This window comes from Xyrauchen texanus, chromosome 13 (assembly GCF_025860055.1).
Source record: "Xyrauchen texanus isolate HMW12.3.18 chromosome 13, RBS_HiC_50CHRs, whole genome shotgun sequence".
Lineage (NCBI taxonomy): Eukaryota > Metazoa > Chordata > Actinopteri > Cypriniformes > Catostomidae > Xyrauchen > Xyrauchen texanus.
This window is the reverse complement of record NC_068288.1, coordinates 32,584,899-32,601,579: the sequence shown is the minus strand read 5'-3', so window position 1 is coordinate 32,601,579 and position 16,681 is coordinate 32,584,899. Positions and strand designations below refer to the sequence as shown.

The window sequence follows — 16,681 nt, the reverse complement described above, 5'->3', positions numbered from 1 at the left end:
ACTCTAGAATATAGCATGTTACACTGCAGCACACTGCTGGCATTGCTTAAAATTTCATGTTAACTACCAAGATACTATATTTTAATCATTCTAGAAATACTATCAACATAAATAACAAATAAAAATAACTACAAACTCTTGAATTGTAGCTATGATTTTGACACTCAGGCACTTGTTCAGAGATATTTTGAGGAAAGCAGCTTCACAACAGGCAGTGTATTACAAAAACTTGATTGTGAATTGAGTTTTATTCATAGCAAACTTTTTGCCCTTGGGGTCATGTGCTCCACAGAAACTTGTTCTGCAATACACCCACTCGTACAGATGCAATACATGTGCTGCTAGGAGAAGAGCGGATGTGAAGGAACAAGAACAGATGCTTTGGTGTCTCATTCTGTCAATGAAAGATGGTGATTAGGAGGAACAGAAGACTTAATACTTGAACTGTTTCCACAGAAAGAGAGAGAACAAGTCGATTGTGGTGATTTTAGGAAAGTGTTTGTGTTTTCATACTTTGGGGACGTTTGGGATGTCCTCATTTGTAAAAACAAAAATATAAATAATGTAATGTTTTTTTATTATTATTTTATTTAAAATGTATTGCAGGCCAAATAATAATAAATAAATTCTTCACTTAACTAATACATTTGAAGAGCCCTTCACTAGTTCAAAGGCTAATAAATCAGCCAAAGAATGCTAAAATTGAATAATGACAACAGGTTTATGTGAGGTTTAGGGTTAAGATTAGGGTATATTAAATATACTGTTTTAGTATGAAAGCCATTGCATCCTCCCTAATAGAGTTTCTAAGTGTGTGTGTGTGTGCTTGCTTGTGTCTGAGAGTGTGTTGTGGCTCCCCGTGGGTAAGCAGAGCTTGAGACCCAGAGAAGAAGGATCTAATGTAAGGTTGCCAAAAACAGCTGTGAGAGACACGGAGGTGGGCGTTACGTAGTGTAGTGTGCATGCAAGGGAGCAAGAGACACATTGAGGGTGGACACCAGAGAGAGCTTGAGAGGGTGAGACTGGAAGTGAGAGAGAATGTGTGTGAATTGAAGTTTGAGAGAGATGGTTCTGTGCTGGAACTGGATGCCAAGACATTGAGGAACAGGGGAGAAAAGAAGGAAAGTGCCTTGAAGACAGGAAACCTAAAACAAGGCTAATTTGGTGCAAGCTGGACTGAAGACTTGAAGGACACAAGGACTTAGAAAGCGAGAGAAGGAGAGGATATCTGAGGAGGAATTTTCAAGAAAAAAAGGGAAAAGCAAAAAGTTACTCATGGGTTGTGTCTTCAGTAAACAGCGGTGGGGTGAAGAGAGGAATTCTCAGCCCACTGACCCCCCGAAAACACAAGACTCCATCGAGGATGCAGAGATCCTCAGCATAACGGAGGTACGTTTGTGTCTGCAAGGGGTCAATCACTCTTTCCCAACCATCAATTGTCTTCAGTAAATTACTATATGTTTGCACTCTTTAAAGGAAATAATGTCTCAATAGACTGGATGAAAATGGTCCAATGACTTTTTTTCCAACAAGATTAGGTTAGATTAAACTTTTCTCATTAACATTAGTTAATACATTAGGCATCATGAATTAACAATGAATAATGATTCATTACAGCATTTCTGAATATTGGTTAATGTTAATGTTAATTAATCGAAATGATATTGTTCCATGTTTGCTCATGTTAGTTTACAATGCATAAAACAGTTAACTTTTAATGGGAACAAATGTATAGTTATATGAAAAATTTACCAAAATTAATAAATGTTATAAAACCCCTGAATATTCAAAATGTGTGAACAACAAAATCTGTCTTCATAGTTAATTCATCTGGTTTTTATTTGTAACATCTGATATAGTTCTAGTATTCTACTGCAGTTCTAGTTATATATATTTGGCATAAAATACGAGTTGGTGTAATGAAGAGGTAATTATCAATCTTGAGATTTTTTATTAATGAATTGATGTATTTCACATTGGAGTAAAAAAAATATGTCCTGAAAATTAAATCCTGGGGGGAAAAATTGCCCCTTAATATAAAAGCATGTCACATTGATGTCAGCCTATTGCTGCTTGAAATTTTATGTCAACTTTAAAAATGCAGTTTAATGTACAATGCAATTGGAAATCAGATGCAGTTTGTTTATTGGTACAAACTGAAATATTTGTGGTGCTATTGATTGCTCTGAGGATTTATATTAGATAAAACAACATTCCTGCCTCACTATTGTGATGTTTAGGACCGAGATCATCGAAGTAACACACAGGAATGTAATACAAAACTACAGCTTTGCTTTTTGGGGGCTTAACAGCTTTAGTATGTTATGTGCCCTAGCAGATCCATAGAACGGAAAATGAAATTCCATAGAGATTTACTTGCATGTAAATAGAATAAGTGCATATTTCCACATACAGAAACTCATTGCAATCTGTGGCAAACACTCACATTGTTCGTATGTGGTGTTCTTGACATAAAAAAAACTAAATGCATTCCGTAATCACTGATAAGCATACACACAATCACATACATTTCCTATGGATCCTGTGGTCAAAGACTGGGTAAAAATAGACTGGAATTCTGGGACGGTTGAAGCATGCCTCAGCCTTCCCACCTGCTCCCGTCTACTCCTGCCTGGAATTTAAGAGTGTGTGTGTGTGTGTGTGTGTTGCAGAGTGTGTAAGATAATTCAAATTACCAGGGCCAAAACTCACGACTCTTCTATTTCAAAATGTAAGCAGCAACTGCGACAGAGCAAAAATTATTTTTGTCTCACTTTATTTGAGTAATTTACACATTGGGAGAGCTCTAAAGTAAATAGGGTGTTCGTTCTGCAGTCCTTAACGAGTTACTAGTGGGAAGGCATGAGGAGAAAGCTGTGTGTGTGTGTGTGTGTGTGTGTGTGTGTGTGTGTGTGTGTGTGTGTGTGTGTGTGTGTGTGTGTGTGTGTGTGTGTGTGTGTGTGTGTGTGTGTGTGTGTGTGTGATGTGTTGAGGGAAATGCTTTATCAATGAGCCAGACTTTGGCTGCAGAGAGAGAGATGGGTGGAGAGCTGTAATACACAAAATGTGTTTTATCAAGAACCATGCTTTTAATAAATGTGTAAGTCTCTATTACATTTCTATTCTACAATTCAATTAATTTCACAGGCTCTCCGCATTTACCGTAATTTCCGGACTATTGAGCGCACCTGAATATAAGCCGCACCCACTGATTTTTAAATAAAATATTATTTTGAACATAAATAAGCCGCACCTGTCTATAAGCCGCAGGTGCCTACCGGTACATTTAAACAAATGAACTTTACTCAGGCTTTAACGAAACACGGGGTGGCAGCGGGGGCGTGGTCAAGCGCCCGTCCGGGAGAGAAAAGCGGTAAGTGTGCTTACACCTGAGCTAAATTATGTCTAACACCTGTACTTTAAAAACATCATCTGTAATGTTAGAACAGATGGGCTATAAATCCTCTCCCACTCAAATAAAATATTTAGCCTATTTTTAATTTCATAACAAAATTACGTAAAGTTGCATTTTGTAATCTTTAACCAAATTAAAAAGACAGGAATAACTTTTAATCTTTTTTTAATCTTTTTTATTTTTTATTACGCAATTCAATTTTATGGAATTTCAAGTTTTATTAATTTAAATTTGTTAAAGATTATGCAGTTCAAGTTGATGGACTTTGTGTATTGAAACTGAAGTGTGAAATCTGTGGAATTTCTGAGTTTTCTATTACATTTAGCCTATAAACATTACTACAGTGGGCGGGCCTTCAGTACAGTAGTTGACTCCTTTTTGACTGTAGTGGAATATAAGAGCATTTCGTTACACTACAGGACTCAAACATGTGGGTTAATTTTAAGAGCCAGCGTCCTCACTGCGCATCAATGATTCACTTCCCATTTACAGTCTGTAGGTGGCAGCATTGTCAATCTTATTTCATAGGCGGTAAGCACGAATAAGTTAAAATATATAGCCTATACTGTATTTATATCTCACAATATGTTACACTGTGGCTAAAATTTAACGTAAATATTTTTCTCTCTAAAATATCTAAAATACTGTCAAATGACTGAATATATATATGTATGTGTGTGTGTGTGTGTGTGTGTGTGTGTGTGTGTGTATATATATATATATATGTGTGTGTGTGTATATGTATATGTGTGTGTGTGTGTGTGTATATGTATATGTGTGTGTGTATGTATATGTATATGTGTGTGTGTATATATATATGTATATGTGTGTGTGTATATATATATATATATGTATGTATATATATATATATACATATGTGTGTTTGTGTGTGTATACATGTGTGTGTGTGTGTATACATGTGTGTGTGTGTGTGTGTATATACATGTGTATGTGTGTGTGTATATATATATGTGTGTGTGTGTGTGTGTGTATATATATATATATATATATATATATATATATATATATGTGCGTGTGTGTATATATATATATGTGTGTGTGAGTATGTATGTATATATATATATATATATATATATATATATATAAGCAATGGCAACAAAGTCTGGCTGCCTCAACAAATGAAATGCCGTCACTTTACATTTGTCTAGAGTTTTCCTCTGTATAGCTATATTTTTCATCTATAATTCTATACAGCTATTAAGCAGATAGACCATTTTTATAGTTGATTGTTGGAATACTGAGTTTGCACAAAACGCTTTCGAGGACACTTTCACCATGATGTGCGTGGGTGATTTGGTGTGAGTACATATACAGTATTTCATTATGCAGCAGCAAGAGACCGAGAGAGTGAGATGTCTTATGTTACTAATATATGTTCTATGCACCGAAACAGGTCTATCATCACTCTGCTATTCCCCAATAAGACAAATATTCTTTTCATTCATCTTTTCCAATGATTTATGGTCTTCATATCACAGTATCTGTGGGCGTGGGGGCATGCATGCTCAGTGCTCTTCAATATCTGGACGTGGTCGAAGCAATTGTGTTTTACAAACAGACAATAGCTTAATAATTGCTATTATTATTGCTATTATTATTATTTCATTATAAATATAAGCTGTCAAAATAAAAATATAATTGTGTCAGTTAATTGTTCAACCAGCAAGGAGACAATGTCTCCATATGTCTAATGGTAATTCCTGAGGACCTTCAAAACAATAACATGTTAAATGTGTTTCAGTAAATTTTAGGATGCAGAGGAAAGAAAAAACTGTTTTCATAACGCTCATGGCATTTTGTTGATAATATGGCAAAGATCCCAAAGAAATTAGGTTGGTTAGGACTTTGATACTGAACACTTTCAACATAATGAGTGTGTGGGCGATATGGGGTAAATATAATTTCTCTGTGTCAGAATACATCTGCTGTGACTGCATTTTCTCTCTGTGTTTACATAAGTAGCTGGGGAAAGTGGGGAGAAAAACTTCAGGAAGAAACACCACTGTGCTGTCTGCAGACAAACCCTCGACAGCTATGGCATGTACTGCAGAAGTGAAACACATTCATATAAATACATACTCGCACGTATATTTATTAAGTTGTGTAAATACCATAGACTTGTGTTGTTTTTAAATAATGCTAATTATAAAGAGTACAGAGGCCCAGGTGGAATCTGCAGACAATTTTAGCATTTTCTTAGCTGATTTTGAGAGAAAATCCACGGAATGTTGCGGAATGGATTTTAAATATAGTAAAATGTGTTATATGGAGTTGGGAGTAAGCAGCTTAAATCTTTTTGGAGGCTAAAAGCTTACTTATATTTACCAAAATAGTTAATAAACAATAATGCAAGGGATGGGGATGTGTAGAACTTTTGTGAATGACAGACGGTGTAATTCTGCGGAAATTGCAGTGAAGATTCTGTGTGGAAAAATTTATCAGAATCAGAATCAGCTTTATTGCCAAGTATGCTTACACATACAAGGAATTTGTCTTGGTGACAGAAGATTCAAGTGCACAAACAATACAACAACAAGACAGAGATAATTATAATACAAATGAAATTAAAAATAGAAAGTGAATTGAATAGAATAGAATAGAAATACACATTAAGACAAACACATCATAAGTGTTTCACCGCTGTTCAAATGCACTTTGGATTGCATCATTATATGAAACAAATGACAATAAAAGGCAAAGTAATCTCTTCAGTAATCAAAATACTTTTTGAATTAAACTGTGGGGGGGGGCAGTAGTTCAGTGCTCTCTAGTTCTGTCACCATCCTACAAAGCGTGGAAGACAGAAGGGGGAAGTTTTGGGTGAGAGTGAGAGGGTCAGAAAGATAGAGTGGGATGTAGTGAAAGAGAGTAGAGCACTTGTGTGCGTGATACAGAGATCCCATAAAACTGGACTCTCAAAAAGGTAATTCATAAAATTGAATCTCTATCTATCTATCTATCTATCTATCTATCTATCTATCTATCTATCTATCTATCTATCTATCTATCTATCTATCTATCTATCTATCTATCTATCTATCTATCTCTTCTGTATTCTAATAGTTATTTTGTTTCTATCTATTTATTTTTTCCATTTTTGAACTGCTAAGCATAAGCTGAGTCGCAGGAATAAGCATTTCACTAATTATTTACTATGTGTATGTGACAAATGTAAGACTTTGAATAAAGGGAGTTTGTAGTCGTTATCAATGGAGAGAAAGGGCAGTAGAAATACTATATGTTACATATGACAAATATATTTTGTTTTTGACTCAAAGGGAAATAGAAACGGAACACAACGATGAATGTGTATGGATAAAATTACTATACATATATTGACAGATGTAAGAGTCAACCAGAACATTATGGATTATTAATGATCATTGTTACCTTTGTTCATTTAGTTTAATTGTGAGTATATGAGAGTGACATGGGGTGTGTGTGAGCTTGTACGATAGTGTCTGTACCAACAGTATGGCAATTAGTTGCTACCTGCTAAAACAGGATGTATTTAATGAACCCCTGGGTGTTTATCACGCATAGAAAACTGCAAATACTACTTGTATCTGTATTTAACACGTATGTCATTCTAAGCAACCGACAGTAGTTTGAAGTAAACGTCATATATGTGAGGACATCTCATAGACTTCCATTGATTTCAGGGCAGGCTAATGATATTTTCTATTCCCTAACCCTACCCCTTAACCTAACCCTCACAGAAACCTGTGCACATCAGTAGATTTAAAGCTAAACAAGATCTGGTCGATTTATGAGCCATTTTTACAAGTTAGGACAACCTAAATTGTCCTCATTAGTGGGTTTTCAACAAGATTCACTATATTAGTGAGGACATTTTCAAAAATGTGGCACTCACAATTATAGTGAAATACACACACACTCACTGATGGCCATTAGGATGCAAAGGCCAGCTGATTACCTGAAATAGAGTTATGGGTATAGATAATAAAGCCAGTAGACATTTCACCTGTCCTGTACTGAGTGATCAGCTGCTTTATACATCACTCTCTATTTATCTGTCCATATCAACTTTGTTCAGGCCATCAGAATGTCTCACGTCAACTGCACCTACAGTTCACCTTCATTACTCTTATAATGTGTATAAAATATTATAAGTTTGGAGTGATACACACGTATTTTCACAAATAAGAATACACACTATTATGATTATATGCTATTATACATACATATTGTAATGTCTGTGCCTTAATTTTTTGCAATATCCCTCACAGTGCCGGTCCGCTCTATAGACAAATTAAGCAAGTTTCTTAGGGCCCCCAATCTGCCAGGGGCCCCCCACACTGTCAAAGACATTATAATTAGTGTTATGAACTTACTTACAGGGGCCCATACACAAGTTTTGCTTAGGTCCCCCAAAAAGCTAGGATCGGCTCTGGCTTTACCTTTACCTCTATTAAAACAGGTTGCAATTTATTAGTGCTAATTCTAGTACCTAACATGAGCAGATGAAAAAATTAATTATTCTGACAAACACACCTTTTTGCTAACAGAATAGAATAGATTTAGAACAAGGAGTCCTGCACAGATGGTATGGCCCCACAGAGCCCATAACTCAGGTTGGGATTACATGAAGAGGTAGAAGCAATTGAGGCAGCCTAAATGCATAGAACTGTGGCAAGTTCTCCAAGTTGCTTGGAACAACCTATCTACCAACAACCTTGAAAAACTATGCACAGGTAATTCTAGGATAATTGTTGTTGTTATAAAGGCAAAAGGTGGTCACAGTAAATATTGATTTATTTTTTTTGTTTACTGCACTTTATATGAAGTTAATTGATAGATGAATTTTTGATAAAAAAAATTTCACAACTGCTTAAACCTTTAACGCTTTACTGCAAAAACTATGTTGCAGTGTAACAGTGTTATGCACACCAGAATCACACACTTCAACAGTGATTTTAAGATACATAATAAGCTATTGTATGGTATATCTATGTGTCTGCACCTACTTTAGGCAAATTATGGTGTGTTAAGCATTTAGGTGAGTGTTTTAGTGAGTCTGAGCTAATTGATGAGAAGGAAGCAAAGTAAATGCATGTGTGTGAATATGTTAACAGAAACATACACACATTAGGAGTTAAACAGTACCAGATGTCCACTGGTGTGATTGTAGCCTAATAGGGACAGAGAGGATGTCTTTAAAAGGAGAGCCACCAAGTGGCCCCTAGGTATGCTCGATGTGTATGTATGTGTTTAAGTTTTATAAGTGGCTTGTGTGTGTCTCTTTTATGATCTCCGGCTTAAACCTTCCAAACCAATAATGCATACGATGTTTGATTCTGGTTTGCTTGTGCCTCTGCTTACCTTCACATACAAATCATTTCTTCCAGGTCTCTGTCCCATGTGAAGCTATCTCAGTTAAAGTGAGTACTGCCTATTTATAGATTTATTTTCTCAAGAATGAGGAATAAATTTACATAGCAAAAACGAAAATTCTGTCAATATGTATTCATCCTCTTGTTCCAAACATTTATGACTTTTTTTTTTAGTGGAACACTAATAGAGATTTTAGGCAGAATGTTAATCTGAGACACCATTAATGTTTATTGTATGTAAATAAATAAATTGCAATAAAAGTGAATGGTGACTGAGGCTAACATTCTGCCTAATATCTCTTAAGATTGTCCAAAGAACAGGAAAATCATACAGGTTTGTAAAAACATGAGGGTGAGTAAATGATGAACTATGCCCTTAACTAAATTATTAAGTTTTCTGAAATATAGTTTGTACCACATCTGATCTTTTTCAGCCCTCGTTCCAAAACCAAATGAACATCCCTCCCAGGTAAGTGCTAATCACGAGGCTGACCCTGAATGACAGAAAAAAGAGTGAATTTCTGAAATTATTGAAGTTTGCATGTGATGGTATATGAGTATCACTTTTTTTTTCTATGTGTTGTGTGGATCACAGTAGAGACAGCGTGGAGAGCGTTATGGAGAGGTTGACGGACAGGCATTATAATTTTGACCTGACCTACATCACTGAGCGTATAATCTCTGTCCTCTTTCTATCTGACCTGGAAGAACAACGTTACAGTGCAAATTTGAAGGAAGTAGCAGCCATATTGAAATGTAAACATCAAGATAAGTTCCTGGTGAGTTGAATTGCTGTTTAAAATCTTAGTGGTTGAATCTGATGGATTATGTCATGTATGTAATGAGTCATATTTCAACTCACAGCAAACAAATACATTAATTAATAAATTAATTTGTGTTGATTATAATATTTTTATTGCGTGCATGTATGTGTATATATACTTTATACTGTATATATACACTGGTGGCCAAAGGTTTGGAATAATGCAAAGGAATTTACTCTTTTGGGAGGAAATTGTTACTTTAATTCACCAAATTGCCGTTCAACTGATCACAAATTATAGTATATAACCCTTATTAAAGAGGTATATATTTTTTAAATCAATGTCTTAGGACATTATACTTTTAAAGATACATATTTCTATTTCTATTTTTCTTTATTTTAAATATATTCATTTTAATATGATGTAGTGCTGTATGCTCTGAGGATAGGTGGTTTAAGTGTAGTTAGTAATTATGTAATGTCATTACTTTGATAAAATAAAGAGAAAATCAAATAAATTTATACAGTTGTTTTAAGAAAATTCTAATGATCATCTCTGATTAATTTCATAGTAGAAATGTTGCCATTTCAAAAACTAATGCATCATTTACTCAACCTCATGCTTGATGTGTATGAATTTCTGTCTCCTGCAGAACACAAATAAAGATTTTTAAAAGAACATTTAAGCTATTTTAGTCCTCACAATTCAAGTAAATGTTGACCAGAACTTTGAAGGCCCAATTGGCAGCATAAAAGTAATCCATAACTCTCCAGTGGTCAAATCCATATATTCTGAAGCAATATTATAGGTGTGGGTGAGAAACAGATCCTTTTTATCTGTAAATCTACACTTTCACTTCTACACTATGGTGTGGAAGTTACTTTCACTTTAGCATTCAGCCACCTTCTGGTTTGGGCTGGTCAAAGGAGGAGATTGATAGTAAAAAAGCACTTAAATATTGATCTTTTTCTCACCCACACCTATCATATCAATTCTAAAGACATGGATTTAACCACTAGAGTCTTATGGATTATTTTTGTGCCTCCTTTATATAATTTTTGGAACTTCTGATTTCTGGTCACCATTCAATTGCATTGAATGGACCTGCAGAGCTTAGATATTCTTTAAAATAAATATATATAGTTTGTGTTCTGCAGAAGAAAGAAAGTCGTACACATCCGGGATGGCATGAGGGTGAGTAAATGATGAGAGAATTATAATTTTTGGGTGAGCTATCCCTTTAAGTTGTAAAGTTTATGTTTTGTCCCATGTCTCAGTAATCAGTGACAGACATCTCATAGACATGCTTTGTGAGATTTACCCCTGTACATTGTTGAGTGTTAAGGTTATATAAATAAGCACTCTCTCTTTCACTCTTTGACAGCTTATAAATCTGTCAGAGAAACGGCATGATATCTGCAAGCTTAATCCAAAGGTATCTTCATCCTTAAATGATTAAAATCAGCTTTGTTAGTAATTCCACTCTCCAGATATTTAAAAAGTAATCACTCTGTCACTTACTGTTTTGACATGTCTTTCTGCATTTCTGGGATGCCTCTTTCCTCTGCCTCAGGTTGAAGAGTTCGGCTGGCCCGATCTGCATGCCCTGCCCCTTGATAAAATATGCGCTGTCTGCAAGACCATGGAGTGCTGGCTGGCCTATGACCCCCAAAATGTAGTTGTATTGCACTGCAAGGTTAGGAGTCAGAAATAATTTGATGTTTAATATAATTGTGTATTTTGACTGTGAGGGAGAAATAGACTACCTCAGAATCCAGAATTATTATTTGTTTTTAAAAATAAACCTTTTCCTTTTCTCTACCTGTCTCTTCCTCAGGGAAACAAAGGGAAAACAGGAGTAATTGTAGCAGCTTACATGCACTATAGCAAGATATCAGCAGGGTACTTACACAAAAACACTAACCAGTTATGGATATTCAGAATAGGAACATCACCACAAATAGTTCAGAAATTTTCATTAAAAAAAAATAGACTTGGATCTGCTCAGAAAATTAGGTTATAATAAAGTGCCTTACAAGAGCTCTTTTTTGTAATTTTATTCTAATATGTAATGGTTGTTGTTTTGTGTGTGTGTGTGTGTGTGTGTGTGTGTGTGTGTGTGTGTGTGTGTGTGTGTGTGTGTGTGAGTGAGCAGGGCTGATCAGGCTCTCTCCACAGTTGCTATGAAGAAATTCTGCGAGGAAAAAATCTCTCCCTCTCTCCAGCCCTCTCAGAACAGGTATAACCAACTTTAATTAATAATTGTAGTATAATTTTTCCTCATTAAAAGGTTTTACACTTAAAAAAATTATGTAAAGCACTTCTTCACAATTTTTTTTTTTAAAACTATGTACACATTAGATGAAGCCCCCATGAGTGCCAACATATTGCATTAAGATCATATGACCAGCCGATTACTGCTCTCTTTATCTCAGTAACCAACTGTGATTTGACATTTGCTTGTAGAATATATTAATCATGGCTGACTGTAAATTGTGCATTTTTTAATGGCTTCGGTAAATGGAAACAAAAACTTCTGCTCGTTTTATTTGAGCATCCTGATAAGCCCGACACAGGAACATTGGCTAAAACAAAGGCCTAAGTTTTAGGTGTAACTTCCTGTTAGATTGACTATTGCCAGACTAGGGAATGTTCAGGAAACCTGTTTGAGGTTGTTATTTACTTGTGATGAAACAAATTAAAGATATCGATAAAATCAAGTCGAAATTCCAGAAATGAGTGTGATGAGCCTAATGAAAGGCAGCACAAATATTGTTAGTTACAGTAAGAACTTTTTATCTCTGTCATCACAGGTATATATATTATTTTGCCAGTCTTCTCTCTGGCACTATGAAGATGAACAGCTCATCACTGTTTCTGCATCAGATTTATATTCCAGCTTTGCTCAACTACCAGTCAGGAGGAGGTAGGCCTACACCATCAAATACAGATCCACACACACACACACACACACACACACACACACACACACACACACACACACACACACATACACACACACACACACACACACACGTATGTAGAACACATCTAGCTTTACAGTATAAGTCAACTTGTATGCATCCACTGATAACACCATCTGCAGAATTTCCTCACAAATCCCATTGCATTTCACAGGTTACTCTCCCTTCCTAAAGATTTATCAGTCATTGCAGTTGGTATATTCGTCTGCCAAATAGTAAGTGTGTCCATTGAATCACCCCCCCACCACCACCACCAACTTTTCCTAATCAATTCCTCTTCTCTCTTGACTACCTTATAAATAATAAAAAGACCAAAAAAAGAGCTTTGCTGACTCTTGTTGTATGTATTCTGTGTATGTGTTACAGTGATATTCAGGGTCCCAATAGTAAAATGCTGTGTATAAATATCGAGCCAGCTCTACTGTTGAAGGGAGACATCCTGGTAAGAAAGACTTGTATTTTTGTTTTAGTATATGGTTTGTATTCTTTTTTTATTATTTATTTTATTGGCAGAAATATTTTAGACTAAGTTCTTACATTTTTAAAGGTATTTGCCTGTACAAAACTGGCAGCCATTTTTGTTGTGGGTTGTTTCCAGCGTGTTCATGCTATTGCTAAGGCATGTTTTTGTGCATTGTTGTGTAATTGCTCTGGGTAGTTGCTTGGCAATTACTTAAAGAGCCCTCTTCCAATCTACTCTGGTCACTAGGTATGGCTTGGGTCCCTCCTTCAATTTAAGACAATGGTATATTATCACCGTTTTATTGTCCGCCAGGTGAATATCATAAGTCTGCTTGCTTCGAAAGGTAATAATACGCCTTGTTTCAAGCCACACTATTTGAGGTATCAGTCAAATCTGTAGCACAAACGGGGGATGAGTTATGCAACAAGGTTTAATACAAAGGGTTAGGGATTTGTTCAAATTGCCAAATAGCATAGAATACCATCTCTGCTCTTCAGGACTGTTTTGAGTGTACTGACTGGCACATGTTCAGGGACGTTGCAACATATGGCGATTCTACCAACTTGGAGGAATACACAGCATCAGTGACCAGCTACATCAGCAAGTGCAGTGATGATGTCACTTTCTCCAAGACCATCACCACACGCTCCAACCAGAAGCCGTGGATGACTGCGGAGGTGCGCACGCTGCTGAGGTCCCGAGACTCCGCCTTCAGAGCAGGCGATAAGGCAGCCCTAAGAACAGCTAGGGCCAAACTGTCACGGGCAATCAGAGAGGCAAAGCGCGCACACGGCCAGAGACTCCACAGTCACTTCCAGGACAGCGGTGACACGCGGCGCATGTGGCAGGGCATCCAGGCCATCACCAACTACAGGACAACATCAGTTGCCTGTGACAAAGATGCCTCCCTTCCAGATGCGCTGAACGACTTCTATGCTCGGTTTGAAGTGCAGAACGACGTGGTGGCGAGGAAGACCACCCCTCCTTCCAACGACCAGGTGCTCTGTCTTACCACGGCAGATGTGAGGAAAACTCTACGTAGAGTCAACCCACAGAAGGCTGCTGGACCAGACAACATTCCTGGCAGAGTGCTCAGAGGATGTGCAGACCAGCTAGCAGATGTTCTTACCGACATCTTCAACATCTCTCTGAGCAGCGCCGTCGTTCCAACGTGCTTCAAGGCCACCACCATCATCCCCATGCCAAAGAAGTCTTCAGTGTCCTGCCTCAACGACTACCGTCCCGTCTCACTTACACCCATCATCATGAAGTGCTTCGAGAGGCTCGTCATGAGGCACATTAAGACCCAGCTGCCCACTACAATTTGCGTATCGTCCAAACCGTTCAACGGACGATGCCATCGCCACAACCCTCCATCTGGCCCTCACCCACCTAGACAATAAGTACTCATACGTTCGAATGCTGTTCATAGATTTCAGCTCAGCATTCAACACAATCATTCCCCAGCACCTGATTGGAAAGCTGAACCTGCTGGGCCTGGACACCTCCCTCTGCAACTGGATCCTGGACTTCCTGACTGGGAGACCTCAGTCAGTCCGGATTGGGAACAGCATCTCCACCACCACCACTCTGAGCACTGGGGCCCCCCAGGGCTGTGTGCTCAGTCCACTGCTGTTCACTCTGCTGACTCACGACTGTGCAGCAATGCACAGCTCGAACCACATCGCCAAGTTCGCCGATGACACGACCGTGGTGGGTCTCATCAGCAAGAACAACGAGTCAGCATACAGAGAGGAGGTTCAGCGGCTGACGAACTGGTGTAGAGCCAACAACCTGTCCCTGAATGTCGACAAAACAAAAGAGATGGTTGTTGACTTTAGGAGAGCACAAGGTGAACACACTCCGCTGAACATCGACGGCTCCTCTGTGGAGATCGTCAAGAGCACCAAATTCCTTGGTGTTCACCTGGCGGAGAACCTCACCTGGTCCCTCAACACCAGCTCTATCACCAAGAAAGCCCAGCAGCGTCTCTACTTTCTTCGAAGGCTGAGGAAAGCACATCTCCCACCCCCCATCCTCACTACATTCTATAGAGGGACTATTGAGAGCATCCTGAGCAGCTGCATCACTGCCTGGTTTGGGACTTGCACCGTTTCGGAGCGCAAAGCCCTGCAGAGGATAGTGAGGACAGCTGAGAAGATCATTGGGTTCTCTCTTCCCTCCATCAAAGACATTTACAAAAAACACTGTATCCGCAAAGCAACCAGCATTGTGGATGACCCCACACACCCCTCACACAAACTCTTTACCCTCCTGCCGTCTGGCAAGAGGTACCGAAGCATTCGGGCCCTCACGGCCAGACTGTGTAACAGCTTCTTCCCCCAAGCCATCAGACTCCTCAATACTCAGAGACTGGTTTGACACACACACACACGTGTCCTGAGTTGCACTTTAATTACAGTCACTTTATAACTGTCTGCTACCTCAATAACTGCTATGTGCATAGAACACTATCTCATAGTATGTTATGTTTACGTTTTTAGAAACTGTCATCTTTTTGCACTACTGAGTACTGGTCGGCGCTGCACTGTGTCTATTGTCCTGTTCATTGTCAGTAATTTGTTGTACTGTCCCGTACTTTGCACATGTTTGCACGTGCACGTTATATAGGTATATATAGGTATTTTATATAGGTATTTTATTTCGTTGTGTTGTCTCATGTGGTCCTGTGTTGGTCCTTTGTTGTTTTTATGTAGCACCATGGTCCTGGAGGAACGTTGTCTCGTTTTGCTGTGTACTGCACTAACTGTATATGGTTGAAACGACAATAAAAACCACTTGACTTGACTTGACTTGAAAGCACCATTAAATATTCTTCAAATCATTAAATGATAATGAAAAGACTCCAGAATGAATGCAAATTAATGCTTTTTTTTTCATTCTGTCTTTCTTTAGGTGAAGTGTTATCATCACAACTCAGTTGTGTGTAAGAAAGAATGTGTGTTCAGGGTTCAGTTTCACACCTGCAGTGTTCATGAATCTCAGCTTGCATTTGGCAAAGGGGAACTTGACCATGCTTGCACAGGTAAACACGTATATTTACACACTGTTTGTTTGATTGTACTCCCCATTGAAATAGTTTCTAAAAATCAGTAGAAAATAATTATTATGCTTATTTTATGTATGTGTATAGATGACCATTTCCCTGCTGATGCCACAGTGGAGTTAGTCTTCTCTTCTAGACCACAAAGGGCAAGAGGTACATACCAATCAACCACACTTTTCCACCATCACTCCATTCATGCTCTGTCTTTATGCTTTGTGTGTGTGTGTGTGTGTGTGTGTGTGTGCGCGTGTGTTTCAAGGTGGAGAATTGCAGGGGAATGAACCAGGAGTTACTGTAGATTACAGCACTTCGGATCCTGTTGTGCGCTGGGACTCATACGAGAAATTTAACCTTCACCATCAGGATAGTGTTGAGGGTGTGTGTAATCACTCTTAACACTAAACACACACATCTACTCATATTTCATTCTGCCCCAGACTATGTACATTGGGTTATGGAGCGTTTATTAAACAAGGTGTCAAATATACAAATAGCTGGGCCAAAACTATTGTAATGATTGGCAGACAGTTAATTCTTAGAGGATGGAAGTCAGGTTGTGCTTCCTCATTTTAAGAATGGTTCACCGAATTGGGCAGGGTGGCGGCATTTGAAA

At 37.9% G+C, this 16,681-nt stretch overlaps 1 protein-coding gene across 2 annotated transcripts in view; it reads left to right on the top strand.

Annotated features, from left to right (window-relative positions):
* Nucleotides 1-1,000: 1,000 nt before the first annotated feature.
* Nucleotides 1,001-16,681, top strand: part of LOC127654130 (tensin-3-like) — a 29,437-nt gene continuing 13,756 nt past the window's right edge. The window contains exons 1-14 of one of the 2 annotated variants that reach the window (XM_052141140.1): nt 1,001-1,389; nt 8,806-8,838; nt 9,225-9,259; nt 9,386-9,569; nt 10,939-10,989; nt 11,128-11,250; nt 11,392-11,456; nt 11,710-11,793; nt 12,368-12,480; nt 12,693-12,753; nt 12,905-12,980; nt 15,918-16,047; nt 16,156-16,221; nt 16,328-16,444. In XM_052141140.1, coding sequence (XP_051997100.1) covers nt 1,276-1,389; nt 8,806-8,838; nt 9,225-9,259; nt 9,386-9,569; nt 10,939-10,989; nt 11,128-11,250; nt 11,392-11,456; nt 11,710-11,793; nt 12,368-12,480; nt 12,693-12,753; nt 12,905-12,980; nt 15,918-16,047; nt 16,156-16,221; nt 16,328-16,444 — 1,252 coding nt within the window. In that variant the 5' untranslated portion in view covers nt 1,001-1,275. Of the gene's footprint in view, nt 1,390-8,805; nt 8,839-9,224; nt 9,260-9,385; nt 9,570-10,938; nt 10,990-11,127; nt 11,251-11,391; nt 11,457-11,709; nt 11,794-12,367; nt 12,481-12,692; nt 12,754-12,904; nt 12,981-15,917; nt 16,048-16,155; nt 16,222-16,327; nt 16,445-16,681 lie in introns of those variants that run through there. The other variant, XM_052141141.1, reaches the window with a different exon arrangement.